The sequence below is a fragment of the Oryctolagus cuniculus genome, chromosome 18 (genome assembly GCF_964237555.1).
Source record: "Oryctolagus cuniculus chromosome 18, mOryCun1.1, whole genome shotgun sequence".
Taxonomy (NCBI): Eukaryota; Metazoa; Chordata; class Mammalia; order Lagomorpha; family Leporidae; genus Oryctolagus; species Oryctolagus cuniculus.
The window spans coordinates 7,040,539-7,056,283 of NC_091449.1; the positions used below are offsets into that span (position 1 = coordinate 7,040,539).

Here is a 15,745-nt window from a genome sequence, read left to right on the forward strand (position 1 = left end):
ACCTGAGTTACCTGCGCCCGGGCCTCCCAGCTGGGGTTGGGAGGGGGACGGGGAACCAGCGACCTGGGACCCTGTAGCAGCTGCGCCCCAGACCCGGGCGGGTCAGCCAGCTCATGGCCAGCTCCCACCAGGCCCTCCACCCCTCCCTGGGTCTCCCCAGCGTCTGTGCCACAGGCGGGGGAAGCCGGATGCGCTCCCAGAACCTGGGGCTGTGAAGGTGGGGCTGGGTGAGTCTCCTGCGACCTCCCGCCTTCTCCCACGAAGACGGCGCCGCGCCCTCACCCGCGTGGCACCCCTGGCTCCCTCGAAGCACTCTTGGGAGAAAATGGAACTGCTAAGTGACTCCGCCCACCCACCTGCCCAGTGGCTCCTGGGAGGGTTGGCCCACCGGGAGGCTGTGGTTCCGGGGTTTCGACCCTGCAGCCTGCAGAGACGGTGAGGCCCCCTTGCTTCCTGGGGAGCTGGGCTGGGGGGCTCCTCCCTCCCCCAGCGTCCTGCCCACACCCTCGGGGGTCCTTATCAGGGCAGGAAGCTGGACACACCTGAGCGGAGACCTGCAGGAAGCCAAAGAAGAAACCGTGCAGGTGGGAGAGAGCTTGGCAAGTGTGGCCCGGCATGGCCAGCAGGGAGAGGAAGGGCCGGGGCCAGACACAGGTCTGCGGGGCCTTAGGCAGCCGACAGGGACTTGGGTTTTATTCTTAAGAGTGGTGGTGCCTCTTTTAGAGGGGGTTGGTCCCCAGAGCAGGTCCGATTTCCATAATAATTTCTATAATTACTCCAGCTGCTGTGAGGAGAACGGCCAGTAGGGGGCGCTAGATGATCAAGGCTGATAGTAGGAGCGGTGGGAGCCAGGCCGCTGGGCCAAGAGTTTGTTCCTCCTCAGCTCAGGGGGGGGAGGAGCGGGTTTGCACCCCAGGTGTTTTTGCACCCCAGGTTTTCGGAGGGTAGACTTGAGGGCCGGGTGGGGCCCGGGTCACACAGCAGCACGCCAGGGAGGGCCGTTTTGCCGGGTGCCCCCTGGAACCAGGGAAGTGGGTTCTTGCTGCTGGAGAACAGCTTTGGAGCCAACACCTCTCCCCTTCCTCACAGCGGGGTGGGATCGGGCCAGGTCTCTGCTGGGGTTGAAGTCCTGCTGTCCAAAAAGAATATGCAAACCTCGGAGCGTTCCATTTTCTAGTTCCCATATTTTTAAAGGAGGGAGGACAGGTGACATTTTTAATGATATCCCTTATTTTGCTCACTGCATACAAGTTGGCCTTTTTACAAACAAGATTGATTTCTTGATTTGCAAGGTAGAGTGACATGGGCGGGGGGACGAGGGGAAAGAGATTTTGCATCCACTGGTTCACTCCCCCAAATGGTCACAATGGCCAGGGCTGAGCCATGTGAAGCCAGGAGCCAGGAGCTTCATCCAGGTCTCCCATGTGGGTGCAGGGGCCCAAGGACTTGGGCCATCTGCTGCTGCTTTCCCAGGCTGTTAGCAGGGGGCTGGATCAGAAGTGGAGCAGCCGGGACTTGAACCAGCACTCATATAGGATGCCGGCGTTGCAGGCACCAGAGCGTCAGCCCCTCTTTTCCCGTTTTTCATACTTAGTCGTTGGAGCCCGCGTGTGTGTGACCCTCACAGCCAGTCTCAGTTGAGATCCACGTTGGAGTGGCCCCTGGCAGGTGTGCCTCCTGTCCTGGGCGGTGCAGGTTTCTAGCCTGGAGTCCATTGCCAGACTGCCTGAGTCCCCGGCCAAGCTCTGCCCCTTGAGCTGTGTGTCCCGGGGCACAAGGTGGAGAGGGATCGTGCTAACACCCAGGGCTGTTGTTGGGTTTGAAACAAAACAAAACAGAAACCTCCGTGGGTGCTGGTCTCAGCTCTGGCCACAAGGGGTCGCCGTGGCCACGCGTGTGCATCAGGTGGCCGTTCTGCGCAGTCACGTTCCTCCGCAGCCCAGACCTGAGTCAGCGCCTTCCTCCTGCCTCCCAGCCTGGGTGAGAAAGGTGGGCAGACCCCGGGGAGATGCTGCAAACCCTCCCTGACCCCCGGACCCCCACAAGTGTTTATTAAGGGTGGGATGTGTGACAGCAGTGAACAAGACAGAGAAAAAAGGCAAAGTCGCATTTCCGGCGTGTCGTGATAAGCAGGGGATGGGAGGCGTGTCCCACGTACTAGGTAGGCTGGATGAGAGAGGCCTGGGGGAGAGAAGACCTCCACAGCCGGAAGACGGGGAGAGCATCCCGGGGGTCAGGCTGAGGCTTGGGCTCCGGCAGAGGTGTGGGACGGGTCAGCCCCTTTCTTCACGCCACAAGCATTTCCCGGTCCTCCCAGGAGCCGGGCCCTGCGCGGAGCAGTGGGGAAACAGCTGAGTCAGTGCACGGCCCTGCCCTCAGTGGGCTCCCTGTCGGAGGCACCTGCTTGCCCAGACAGAGGCCTGTGTGCGGCGTGAGGCTTAGGAAGGGCAGAGGTGGGGCACCTAACTCGGCGTGTGCGTCACGGGGCACTTCCTGGAGGAGGTCGTGTTTGAACCAAGACCCAGAGGTGAGTAAGGATGAGTGTGAGAGGCGCAGAGGCCGGCTTGCAGGTGGAGAGCGCCTGGCCTGCAGGGAATTTCTGTAGACGCCGAGGGTCCCACTGGCCGTGATGGGTGCTCCCTGGGGAGGGCTCGGAGCAGACAGGGCTGGCTCCAGGAGTCAGATCCCTCTGGGAGCTTGAAGGCTTTGGTAAACAGAAGGTGTCCCATAGCCAGGCAGGAGTCTGTGGTAAACAGAAGACATCCCATAGCCAGGCAGGAGATTTGGTAAACAGAAGGCGTCCATAGCCGGGCAGGAGTCCCTGCCATCATGGCGGGCAGACTTCTACGGAGGTCCCTGGCCCTGGTAAGCCCTCCCCTACATAAACCTGAGGGACCCCGAGTTCTCACTGAACGCTGTGGTCTGTGAGACCCCTCGTCTCTCCCCTGGGGTAGGAAGCACTCATCTCCCCGAGGATCTGGAGGCAGAATTAGAAAGACGGGCTCCCCCGTCTCCCACTGAGTGACTGCAGACCACTGTCAGGGCCGACGAGGCTCTGCCTTCGATGCTGAGATGCTGGGGAGACTCGGCTGCAGGATGATCTCCCCCGGTCTGGTGTGTTTTCATAAAGCTCCCGCCCATGCCAGGTCCCAGATGGCGCGGGGGTCCAGCCGTGAATGGGGTAGATGAGAACCAGCCATCGTGAGGCCCCAGAACCCATGAGAGAGCCCCTGCCTCTTCCCACGTTGTGTCCAGCGCAGATGCAGGTAAGGTGGGTGATGATCCCTGCCCTGTCAGCATTGATACTTGAGCTGTGTGGGACAGACGACATACAAGACCAAGAAAATAAATAAAACATGAGGAAAGCCCAACGGTGATAAGTGCCATTGAGAGGAAAAGAAAAAAACCCAGAGCAACAACAAACAAGGGTGCAAACATGTAAAGCAATTACAGATTAAAATAAGGCAGAGGAAGGAAACCACCGAAGGCTATGAGAGAGAAACTGGAAGAGAGGGTTCAATCAGGGAGGGAGCCTCGGCTGAGGCTTGAAGAACGCCCGTGGGAAGAATGGCAGGTGGGGAGGGAGTGCCAGGCTGAGGGAGCAGCAATGGCCAGAGCCCTGTGGAGGGCCCTAATGGTGTAGAGAAAGGCGAGGAAGCACGGTACGTGATGGACAAGAGCCAGAGACTGCCTGGCTTGGAGCGTTCCGGTCTCGCTACAGGATCCAGCTTCACGCTCTGAGACGATGCTGGCGCGGGGCGGGAGGGAGGCAGTGAGGCTCCAGTTTGGATGCTGTGGCACCTGGGCAGGTGAGAGAGGAGAGTGGCTCTGGATGAGGGTGACTGAGAGGACCGAGGTGACCGCTGACCTCTCCCAGCGTCTGACCTGAGCAGCCAGGGAGAGGATGCTGATCAGGGCTGATGGTGCAGTTACGTGAGGTTTTGGATGTAATGGGCTAGAAAAAGCATCGGGACCCAGTGGAAGACAAACGTGAGGTCCACAAGCCTGGACCGTGTGCCTGGGACACCAGGTTGGTAGTTGGATGATACGGGTTTTTTGTTTTGTTTTTAAGATTTATTTATTTAATTGGAAAGCAGAGTTACAGAGAGGCGGGACAGGGGTGGGGGTGAAAGGGGGAGAGAGGCCGGCGCCGTGGCTCACTAGGCTAATTCTCCACCCGCACACGGGGTTCTAGTCCCGGTCAGGGCGCCGGATTCTGTCCCGGTTGCCCCTCTTCCAGGCCAGCTCTCTGCTGTGGCCCGGGAGTGCAGTGGAGGATGGCCCAAGTACCTGGTTCCTGCCATTGGATCAGCGCAGTGCGCCGGCCACAGCGCGCCGGCTGCGGCGGCCATTGGAGGGTGAACCAACAGCAAAGGAAGACCTTTCTCTATGTCTCTCTCTCTCTCACTGTCCATTCTGCCTGTCAAAAAAATAAAAATAAAAAAAAAGAAAGGGGGAGAGAGAGAGAGAAGTCTTCCATCTGCTGGTTCATTCCTCAAAGGGCTGCAACAGCCAGAGCTGTACCGATCCAAAGCCAGGAGCCAGGAGCTTCCTCTAGATCTCCAGGTGCAGGGGCCCAAGGACTTAGACCATAGCAGAGAGCTGGATTGGAAGAGGAGCAGCCAGGACTCGAACCAGCACACATATGGGATGCCGGTGCCGCCAGGGGGTGCTCAACCTACTACTCCACAGCACCGGCCCCATCGGTTTTTGGGGGCTGGGTGATGGCTGCCCCGATGCTGAGCCAGCAGGAGTTCAGGTGCACACCCACTGTCCTGGAGGGTGGGGACCCATCAGAGGAGGAGACAAACAGAGCTCTGCCCCCGCCCCGCCCCGCACCCCGGCTGGCATCGCTTGTGTCTGGCGCCAGGTGTGCTGGGTTGGAGTCCCGATTCCGTCGCTTGCACCAGTCGCTCGTGCCGCAGCCAGGTTTCCTCCCCTGTGGGCGGCACCAGAAGAGGGTCCCTAATCTCAGGAAGCATTCGTGGGGCTCCAACGTGCTACTCGAGCCAATCCTGGGCCCCTGCCCTGTGGAGCCCAGGACACGCACCGGCTGCCCCAGGGAAAAAGACCCCCAGCTTCCCAGCCCCACAATCTCTGTGTGGCCAGACGCCACCGGCCACGCCGCCCGCCCCCACAGCCACGCCGGCCTCCCTCTCTCTCCATCCGGAAAGGGCTCTGCCTCCGGAACAAGCGAACCCTGCATCCCACCTGTGCCCCCTCCCCCCACGACCACACCTGTTCTCCCACTGCAAGGACCCCCGACCCTCCACATGCCGTCTCCCTGCCGAGCCCCCTCTGCCTTCCCCACAGCCCCCTCCCTCCGGCCTCTCCACCTGTGCCGGCTCAGCGTCCCCAGTCCCCCAAACACCCCATCGTCCACCTGCTGGGCTGCTGTCCCTTTAAACGCACAATCCCTGGCTTCCCCCGGGACCCCTCCTCTGCCACCCTCGGCCCTTCCCATGCCCGCCCGGTGCCTCCTTGCTCGAGTTGGCACAGAAGCCGCCAGGCAGGCTGGGCCTCCACTTCCTGTCACCCACCGGCCACCTCACCGCCCTTTCCTCCTTCCTTCCCAGGACAATGTGAGAGGCGTCTTCCTCCCGGTCCAGCTAATCCCACCGCCCTGCCGGGCATTGCACCATCCAGCCCTTTGTTCTCTCGGGTGCCCTCTGCCTGGGGTCGGATTACGGCGGCTGCTCCGCATTGTGCAAGCCCGGGGTGGACCCCGTGTGGCCCCAGCTTCCTGGTCTGTGCACTGGGGGTGGTAGGAGAACCCCAGATTCTCATACGACCGACTGGGAGAAGGCTTTGGTGACTGAATCCTGTGTCAGACACCGTACTCAGGGCAAATGAACTTGACAGTGGACAGAATAGCTGAGGGCGTGCCGTGGGGCTTGGAGAGTCCTGGGGCCTGCACGCTGCTCCTGCTCCTGCCAGCTGGGTGAGCCTCTGTCTCTCCTTCGGCCTCAGTTTCTCAGTCTGTACAATGGGACCAACGCAGTGCCCGTCCAGTGGCTGCAGGCTTCCCATGAGGTCACTGCCCTCGCTTCCTCTTCTCCCAGAGATGTGCTGCCCTCCCAGTGGGCCCCTCCCACCTCAAGGCCTTTGCGCTGACTGCACCTTTTTACTTTAATTTTTAAAGGATTTGTGTGTTTACTTGAAAGGCAGAGTGTATTACAGAGATGGAAAGAGAGATCTTTTGTCTGCTGATTGACTCCCCAGATGACCACACAATGGCCAGGGCTGGGCCAGGCTGAAGCCAGGAGCCAGGAGCTTTCTCCGGGTCTCCCACGCAGGTGCAGGGGCCCAAGCACTTGGGCCACCCTCCGCTGCTTTCCCAGGCGCATTAGCAGGGAGCTGGATTGGAAGTGGAGCAGCCGGGACTCGAACTGGCGCTCCTAGGGAATGTGGGTGCCCCAGACAGTGGTTTAACCCCCCGTGCACGGTGCAGGTCCGAGGCTGCACCCTTCCATGAGCCCTCGTAACTTGTAGTGTACGTGTCTGCTAAGGCAGAGAACTGGGGGAGAGGGTCTGTTTTGAAAGGGGGGAGAGAGAGAAAGGGAGGCAGGTGGGAGAGAGGGAGAGAGGAAGGGAAGGGGAAGGGAGGGAACGGAGGGAGGGAGAGCTTAGCTGGAGGGGCCAGCACCGAGGCATAGGGGGTAAAGCCACCGCCTGCAGTGCCGGCATCCTGTACAGGCACTGATTTTAGTCCCAGCTGCTCCACTTCCTATCCAGTTCTCTGCTATGGCCTGGGAAAGCAGCAGAAGATGGGCCACGTCCTTGGGCCCCCGCACCTGCATGAGAGTCCCAGAAGACGCTCCTGGGTCCTGACTTTGGATCAGCACAGCTCCGGCCATTGAGGCCATTTGGGGAATGAACCAGTGAGTGGAAGACTGTCGTCTCTCTCTCTCTCTCTCTCTCTCTCTCTCTCTCTCTCTGCCTCTCTGAAACCCTGCCTTTCAAAAAAATTAATCTTAAAAAAAAGAAAGAAAGAAAAGGGCTTAGCTGTAAACAAATGTGACACAAAAGCACACACGGTGGAATAGTATTTAGCCCTGAAGAGGAAGTGGCTCTGGCGCTGGCCTCAGCACAGGGGAACCCGGAGAACACCAGGCTGGGGGGGGGGGGTTGATTCCAGCATAGGAGCCGCTGGGTTCATGGAGGCGGAGACAGCGGGGCGCGGTGCCCGGGGGCTCTTGTGGGGGTGGGTACAGGCGTCCGACTGGGAGGACGGACAAGTGGGGAGGAGGAGGTGGACGGTGGCCACAGCTGCCCGTTGGCGGGACGTCCTTGCCACCACCCACCCCTACAAATGGATAAGATGACGCATTTTCTGCTACTACACTCCTCCAGTATTTGCCGAAGTTTAAACAGAAAGTGTAAAAGCTGGGGGGACTTAGCCCAGGGCCCGGCTGTGCTGGGCGCCCGGCAGAGGCCAGCTTGGTCGTCCCTCTGAGCTTGGCAGCTTTCCATCCCTCCAGGCAGGGCCCCGGGGGGCCCCACACTGCCCTCCCCGACCCCCAAAGCTCTGCCGGGTCTCCCTCCTGCCAGCTCCTCCCCGGCTCCTTCTCAGCCCCAGCCTGGGGGGCTTCTCTGGGCCCCAGGCCCACACCCCATCACCCATAGTGCACAGGGGGTGCCTGACCTGAGGCCACAGCTCAGCTCTGCCACCGCCTCCTGCCCAGGAGTCCCCGGGTCCCCTATCCCACCCAAGGCCCCACAGACTCCTCCTGGTCCAGCTTACACAGCCCAGCCCAGCCCCCACCCCAGCCCAGAACCCTTCCTGGGTGCCAGCAAGGCAACGCCATTAGGCTACACCCCAGGATCGGAGCTGCTGCGGGAAGCCGCTGAGACCCACGTGGGGCTGCCAGCAACCACCATGAGGCTGGGGTCTCCACACCTCCCCCAACCCCCCTCGGGGAGGGGCACAGCCTCCTGGGTGAGAAGACAGAGACCTTGTGTTTGCCAGGAAATTCTGTGGTTTGGTTACTGTGTTTTCAACCATTTTTAAAGACATATTTATTTTCATTTCATTTGAGAGAGAGAGAGAGAGGTCTTCCACCCACTGGCTGACTCCCCCAAATGCCTGCAACGGCCAGGCCTGAAGCCTTAAGATGAGCCAGTGAGATGCACGCCCACTGCCCTTGCTTTCCCTGTTGGCGTAACTGTAGCTGCTCCCACCTTCCTGGCCCCACAGAATCCGCGGGCGCTCAGGCTGTCTGTGCCGTGGCGCCGGCCGTATTGCAATCACGCAATCCTCGTGCTCACTGATGATCATCCCTACATCACTTACGACACCCGGGACGATGTGGATGCCGGGCAAACAGTCTCTGCACCGCGCTGCTTAAGGAATAATGGCGTGAAAAGCCTTCTGTGTGGTCGGGGGTCTGTCTTCTTCCAGACGTTTTCATGCACGGTTGGTTGAACCCAAGGATATGGAACCACGGAGGACAAGGGGACGCTCGTAGGAAGTTGGACGTGGAGTGCGTAAAATTCCATGCACCAATGGAGACACCGTGTGTGGCTGTGGAGCCCTATCCAAACCAGGAAACCAGTGTGGGCCCCGTGCTGTTAACTGGATTACAGATCGCGTGCTGCATTCATGTTTGTGTGTGTGCCCGTGTGTTACATGTGTGTGCACATGTGTGCGTGCGTGGTTTGTTTGCATAGGTTCATGTGGCTGTCACCACCACCGGAAGCTACAGACCCAACTCATCTCCTGGGAGGAGTCCCCCCGCCTCCACCCTGGCGTGCCCAGAGGACTCTCTCTTTGGGGAGGGGGCTCTCCCGTTCCTGGGTCTCCCTCTCCAAGGCTTTCCGTTCAAAGCACAAGGGCCTGAATGAGCAGAACCAGTCCACGGGAAACAGATGTGCCAGGGAGACACAGGTGAGTGGGCCCCATGCAGGTGCCTGGGGGTGGCCAGACAGAGCCCAGACTAAGCCCAGGAGCGGCCACGGCAGGAAGTGGGGAGCCAGTCCCTGGCAGGCGCAGGAGAGCACGCGCAGCACCTCCTGAGTCACAGCGTGGTCCCCGGCCCAGACAAATGACAGTCATTAGGGAGTTTAAGAGGCTGGGGGAGGGGCTGCAGAGGGCAAGCCCTCCCCCAGGTTAGGAGGGAACCCCCAGCCCCAGGGCCCCACTGCAGGCTGCAGTACAGCCCTCCCCATCTCACTGGCTTGGCTCCGCCTCGGCTGTTCTTTCTTCTCCCACACCTATGGACTCCTCCCTGCCTCTGTCCTCTCTCTCTGGGTCTCTGTCCCCCTCTCTCTGGGTCTCTGTCCCCTTTCTGGGTCTCTGTCCCCCTCTCTCTGGGTCTCTGTCCTCTATCTCTGGGTCTCTGTCCCCCTCTCTCTGGGTGTCTGTCCCCTCTCTCTCTCTGGGTCTCTGTCCCCTCTCTGGGTCTCTGTCCCCTCTCTCTGGGTCTCTGTCCCCTCTCTCTGGGTCTCTGTCCCCTCTCTGGGTCTCTGTCCCCCTCTCTCTGGGTGTCTGTCCCCTCTCTCTCTGGGTCTCTGTCCCCTCTCTCTGGGTCTCTGTCCCCTCTCTCTCTGGGTCTCTGTCCTCTATCTCTGGGTCTCTGTCCCCCTCTCTCTGGGTGTCTATCCTCTATCTCTGGGTCTCTGTCCCCTCTCCCTGTCCCGCCCACCTCCCCAGCCCTCCTGGCTTTGTCACCTTCACCTGTCTCCACCCTCCACCTGTGTCCCGTCCCCTGTGTCTTCTCCATGCTGGCCCTGCCCATCCTGTCCTCCTCCTCTGTCCCCTGTCCAGTTCCATGTCTGCTCACCTCACCTCCTGCCACCAGTGCGGCTGTGACCCTGCCTGTGGGGCGGCTGCTTCTCCCCCTCCCCCACCCCAGTTCCCAACCCAGCACCAAGTCCACTGCCCAGCCCGCCCTGGGCGGCTTCTCCTGCACAATTATGGCCGCTTCTCCTGCCAGAGTGGAGGGAGGGGTTGAGACCAAGGAGTTTTGGAATGAGAACAAGCAATAAAAAAAAAAAAAAAGGAAAAGGCGGGGGGGGGGGGGGCGGGCCAGCTGCCCAGAGCAGGATAAAAGGCTTTGCCGGGTGGCTGGGAGTCATCACCCCTGTGCCTCTCGCCACCGAGAACTGAGCCGCTCAGCATCCTTCCCGTGACTGCCCGAGGCGGCCCAGGACCCACCCCCACCCCCTCCCTCTGTTGCTGGCTTCTGCTCTGTCCCCGTCTCCATGTGTCTGAGGGTCCCGGTCTCTGTGTGAGTCACTCTTACGCCGGGCCCCTGAGTCTCTTGCAGGTGCCTTGTTTCTCTCTGCCTCCCTCCCTCTCTGTCTCTCTCTCCCTCCCCCTCTCTCTCCCTCTCTCTCTCTCTTGCTCTCCCTCCCTCTCTGTCTCTCTCTCCCTCTCTCTCTCTCCCTCTCTGTCTCCCTCTCTCTCTCCCTCTCACTCTCTCTCCCTCTCTCCCTCTCTCTCTCCCTCTCACTCTCTCTCCCTCTCTCCCTCTCTCTCTCCCTCTCTGTCTCTCTCTCCCTCTCTCTCTCTCTCTCTCCCTCTCTCTCTCTCTCTCCCTCTCTCTCTCTCTCTCCCTCTCGCTCTGGCTCTCACTCTCCCTCTGCTTCTCTCTCTTTGCCCAGTCCCCAGGATGTTCCTCCTGCTGATGGCATTTCACATCTTGGCTGTGGGTAAGAGAATCGTGGGGTACGGGGCAAGGGGGTCCCCTGGAGACTCTGAGAAGAGCTAGGGAAGAGTTCTTGGGGACCACAGGCACTCATGAGGGTTCTGGTGAGAGCTGGGGGGAGGGGCTGTGAGGTCCCGAGTGGGTCCTATCAGAGGGAGGACCACAGGTTCTCAGTCCGCTGGAGAAGAAACACGAGGAGATTTGGTTGTCGCGGTGAAGGTAGGGGTGGGGGTGGGGCGTAGACACTGGTTGGGGGGAGGGTCATATTGAGTGGGAAGACTGGGGAAGGGACAGGGAGCCCCGTGGATGTGTTGGGAGGATCCTGGGGGAAATGTGGCACATGGTGGGGCCCATGATAGATAGGTCGATCCCCAGCCCTGGGTGAGGCGACCACGGGGCAAAGAACACACACCATGGAGGTGGCTTGTGCATAGACCAGAAAGCTCCTGGATGTCTGGGGGCAGCCATGGGAGCTCATGCCGCGTGGTGTGGAGCAGCCGCAGAGGATTGCTTTAAGGATCAGGCCAAGAGGCGGGGGCTTCGTCCGCCCTGGCCGTCCGGCAGGGTTGGGTGGTGGAGAGAATGTGTGCATCAGCTCACGCTCATGCGTCTCTGCTCCCAGCCACGGCACAAAGCCAAGGCAACGAGAACAAGATCATCGGTGGCTACACGTGCATCCAGAATTCTCAGCCGTGGCAGGCAGCGCTGCTGGCAGGACCTGGGCGGAGCTTCCTCTGTGGGGGCGCCTTGCTGTCCGCCCAGTGGGTCATCACAGCCGCTCACTGTGCCCGCCCGTGAGTGTCCCTCCTAACTCTCAGATTAGGAGAATCCCAGAGTCTAGAGCCCCAGAGCCCTGTGCAGGATCCAGTGTGGCGGCCGGGTCCTGGTCTCAGGTGTAGAGAAGAGTCTAGAACCAAAGACGCAGCCCCAGCATGGCGTCCTGCTGGGTGCATGAGTTCCGTTTGGGCTCTGAAAGCCAATCAGAAGCTTAGATGCTCATGCTGATTTGGAAATGAATAGATGAAGGAGTCTTCAAAAGGTTCGTGGAAAATGGGCATTGTGAAAAAAATTATGCATGGATTTTCAGTATTTTTGCACCAACACACACTTACTTTCGTTGCGTTTTTCCACGATCTTTCCGACGCTCCTCCTTACAACCCAGAGATCCATCCAGAGCCCAGGCTCTGCGTCAAAGCTGAGATCAGCCCATTGCCCATCTGTGATCGAATTCAGGGCATAGTCTGAGTTCAGGAAAACAGGACATTACCAAGAACCGAGAGCCAGGTTCGAGGCCCACAGTGTAACCACAAAGCTGCAACCCTGTGTTCAGCTGGAACATACAGTGTAGCAATTGAGACCGAACACTGAGCCCATTCTAGATCCAGTGTTTAATTCAGAGTCTAGTCCATAGTTCCTGTTTGAGCAGCCTAGAACCAAGGTCCAAAGTCCTTCCCAGATTTTAAACCTGGTCTGAGAACCCAGATCCCGGCCAAGAGGTCGAATTCTCTGAGTCTCTGTCCCCCACTCTCTCCAGATCCCTGTCCCCTCTCTCTAGATCCCTGTCCCCTCTCTCTGGGTCTATCCCCTCTCTCTCTGGGTCTCTGTCCCCTCTCTCTGGGTCTGTCCCCTCTCTCTCTGGGTCTCTGTCCCCTCTCTCTGGGTCTGTCCCCTCTCTCTCTTGGTCTCTGTCCCCTCTCTCTGGGTCTGTCCTCTCTCTCTGGGCCTCTGCTCCCTCTCTCTGGGTCTCTGTCCTCTCTCTCTGGGTCTCTGTCCCCCTCTCTCTGGGTCTCTGCCCCCTCTCTCTGGGTCTCTGTCCTCTATCTCTGGGTCTCTGTCCCCTCTCTCTGGTCTCTGTCCTCTCTCTCTGGGTCCCTGTCCTCTCTTTCTGGGTCTCTGTCCTCTCTCTCTGGGTCTCTGTCCTCTCTCTCTGGGTCTCTGCCCTCTCTCTCTGGGTCTGTCCTCTCTCTCTGGGTCTCTGTCCTCTCTCTGGAGCTCACCTAGAGAGAAGCTCACCTGGGCATCCAGAATCCCTCCCTCAGGTTGTCACCCACTGCTCAGAGAGCTCATCTCACCCTGAAACTGAAAGGTATACACCAGAATCTAGAAATGATGCCGTGACCCAGACTTGCTCTAGAACTTTGATCCTAACCCAGAATCAAAAGTTTAAAATACCCCAAACCCAGAGCATGGACTAGAATCAGTATGAAGCTGAGTCCAAAGCAACCACTTGACTTAGAGCCCAGAACCACAACCCAGAGCTTTGCTGGGAACTCAAAACCTAGAGCCCAGCCAAGAACTCCCAGCCATCCCAAGCCCCAGAGAAGATGTGGAGGTGGTGGAGTTGAGGCAGGAGAGAATGCCCAGGGAAGCTGGGAGAATGCTCAGCCCACAGTGGAGGGGTGGGCTAGACTTGGGGGAGCTCATCCCTGGAGGAGGGTTGGGAGCAGACCCCAGGTCAGACTGTCAACACCATCACTCCTGGGGGGACACGGGCCAGGATCCTACGTGTGGCTCTAGGCAAGCACAACCTGAGGAAATGGGAGGCCACCCAGCAGGTGCTGCGTGTGGTCCGGCAGGTGCCACACCCCAGCTACAGCTCCCGCACCCATGACCATGACGTGATGCTGCTGCAGCTGGAGAAGCCAGCCCGCCTTGGGAGGGCAGTGAGGCCCATTGCCTTGGCCCAGTCCTGTGCCAGCCCAGGGACCTCCTGCCGTGTGTCAGGCTGGGGGACCACATCCAGCCCCATTGGTGAGGACACCCATAGCCTTGAGGTGGGGTGCTGGGAGCCCTATGCTGGGTCTGTGGGGGAGGTGCTGGGGGCCTGGGTCTGAGGGAGGAGGAGCTGGGGACCTGGACTCCTGGGTCTGAGGGAGGAAGGCTGGGGGCTGGACCCCTTGGTCTGAGGGAGGAGGGCTGGGGCTGGACTCCTGGGTCTGAGGGAGGAAGGCTGGGGCCTGGGCTCTTGGGTCTGAGAGGGGAGGGGTGGGGCCTGGGCTCCTGGGTCTGAGGGAGGAGGAGCTGGGGGCCTGGACTCCTGGGTCTGAGGGAGGAGGGGCTGGGGCTGGACCCCTTGGTCTGAGGGAGGAGGGGCTGGGGCTGGACCCCTTGGTCTGAGGGAGGAGGGCTGGGGCTGGACGCCTGGGTCTGAGGGAGGAGGGCTGGGGCCTGGGCTCCTGGGTCTGAGGGAGGAAGGCTGGGGGCGGGCTCCTGGGTCTGAGAGGGGAAGGGTGGGGCCTGGGCTCCTGGGTCTGAGGGTAGAGAGGCTGGGAGCCTGGGCTCCTGGGTCTGAGGGAGGATGGGCAGTGCCTGGGCTCCTGGGTCTGAGGGAGGAGGAGCTGGGGGCCTGGACTCCTGGGTCTGAGGGAGGAGGGGCTGGGGATGGACCCCTTGGTCTGAGGGAGGAGGGCTGGGGCTGGACTCCTGGGTCTGAGGGAGGAGGGGTGGGGCCTGGGCTCCTGGGTCTGAGGGAGGAAGGCTGGGGGCTGGGCTCCTGGGTCTGAGAGGGGAGGGGTGGGGCCTGGGCTCTTGGGTCTGAGGGAGGAGGGGCTGGGGGCCTGGACTCCTGGGTCTGAGGGAGGAGAGGCTGGGGCTGGACCCCTTGGTCTGAGGGAGGAAGGCTGGGGGCTGGGCTCCTGGGTCTGAGGGAGGAAGAGCTGGGGGCCTGGGTCTGAGAGGGGAGGGGTGGGGTCTGGAATCCTGAATCTGAGGGGGAAGGAGCTGCATGCCAGGGATTCCGGGCCTTGCTGGAAGGTAGACCCTGATTGTAACCTCAGTTTCCCCCCAGTCAGGTACCCCAGCTCTCTGCAGTGTGTGAACGTTAACATTTCGTCGGATCAGGAGTGCCGGAAGGCCTATTCTGGAGCCATCACGGCCGGCATGGTGTGTGCCGGGGTCCCCCAGGGCGGGAAGGACTCGTGTCAGGTGAGGAGCAGGCTGAGAGCTGGGCGTGTGGGGTGGGACTTGGTTGGAATACTGCACTGGGACCATTAAAGGTTCCCTCCCTCTCTGAGAGGGACAGGGATGGAGAGACAAGAAAAAAAGGGGGGCATTTGGCTTTGTGCTTGAGAGGCCCTCTTCCCACATTGGGGTGCCTGGGGCTGAGTGCCAGCCCTGCGCCTGACTACAGCTTCCTTGGGACAGCAGGTGACAGCTCGCTCTCAGATTTGCACCCCTGCCCCACTCAGGTGGGAGACTCAGAGGGAGCTCCTGGCTCCTGGCTTTGGCCTGGTCCAGCCCCGGGTGTTGCACCATGTGGGGCGTGCAGAGTGCATCTCTATGTTTCTTCAATGCTTTTTTTTTTGGGGGGGGGTGGAGAGAGAGAGATGGATGCACAGTTTCTTAGCAAGAGAGCGCATGAAGAAGTGCCTGGTGAGATCCAAGGAACAGAGACTGGGTGACCCCCGCCAGGTCCCCAGTGGAGAGGGTGGGGGTGGGGGTCTCGGAGCTGGGTTGAACCCCATCCTAGCAACCCTGCTCCATGTTCCTGCCCAGCTGCTTCTGCATCTCCGCCTCTCTGTTCTTAGCTCTGGGCTCTGACATCTGTCTTCCCCTTCAGGGTGACTCCGGGGGACCCCTGGTGTGTGAGGGTCGGCTCCAGGGCGTGGTGTCCTGGGGGATGGAGCGCTGTGCACTCCCTGGCTACCCTGGGGTCTACGCCAACCTGTGCCGATACCAAAACTGGATTCAGAAAACCATGCAGGGCAAGTGATGCCTCGCGGGAGCACATGCCAGCCGCCTCCTCCCTCAGACCCGGACCCCAGCCCCTGCGCATCCTGAGCCTGGCCTCAGGCTCCCATCTTCCCTTCCCCAGGGCATTATTCTGGTTTCTCTCTCCCCACACCCACCCAACCCCCTTAAACACAGGGCAAGGGCCCCGATTGGCTGAGCCCAGAATGTGACGAAATCCTGAATGCCCAGTGTCTTCAAAATGCACCGAATCACAATAAAAATGGAATCCTCGCAAATTTCCTTCATTGCTTCTTTACTTCACTCAAGAAGTGTGCACAGGGGGCTGGCACTGTGGCACAGCAGGTGAAGCTGCAGCCTGCAAGAGCCACCATCCCATATGGGCGCTGGTTCAAGTCCCGGCTGCT

General features: G+C 60.3%; 1 protein-coding gene across 1 annotated transcript; it reads left to right on the plus strand.

Moving 5' to 3' along the window:
- Positions 1 to 10,513: 10,513 nt before the first annotated feature.
- KLK14 (kallikrein related peptidase 14) lies at positions 10,514 to 15,607 on the plus strand. Its single transcript, XM_070061983.1, has 5 exons — positions 10,514 to 10,653; positions 11,272 to 11,443; positions 13,147 to 13,400; positions 14,437 to 14,573; positions 15,208 to 15,607. Exons 1-5 carry the CDS (start codon positions 10,614 to 10,616, stop codon positions 15,358 to 15,360), a joined length of 756 nt encoding a protein of 251 aa, XP_069918084.1. The 5' UTR covers positions 10,514 to 10,613; the 3' UTR covers positions 15,361 to 15,607.
- The last annotated feature ends 138 nt before the right edge of the window (positions 15,608 to 15,745 follow it).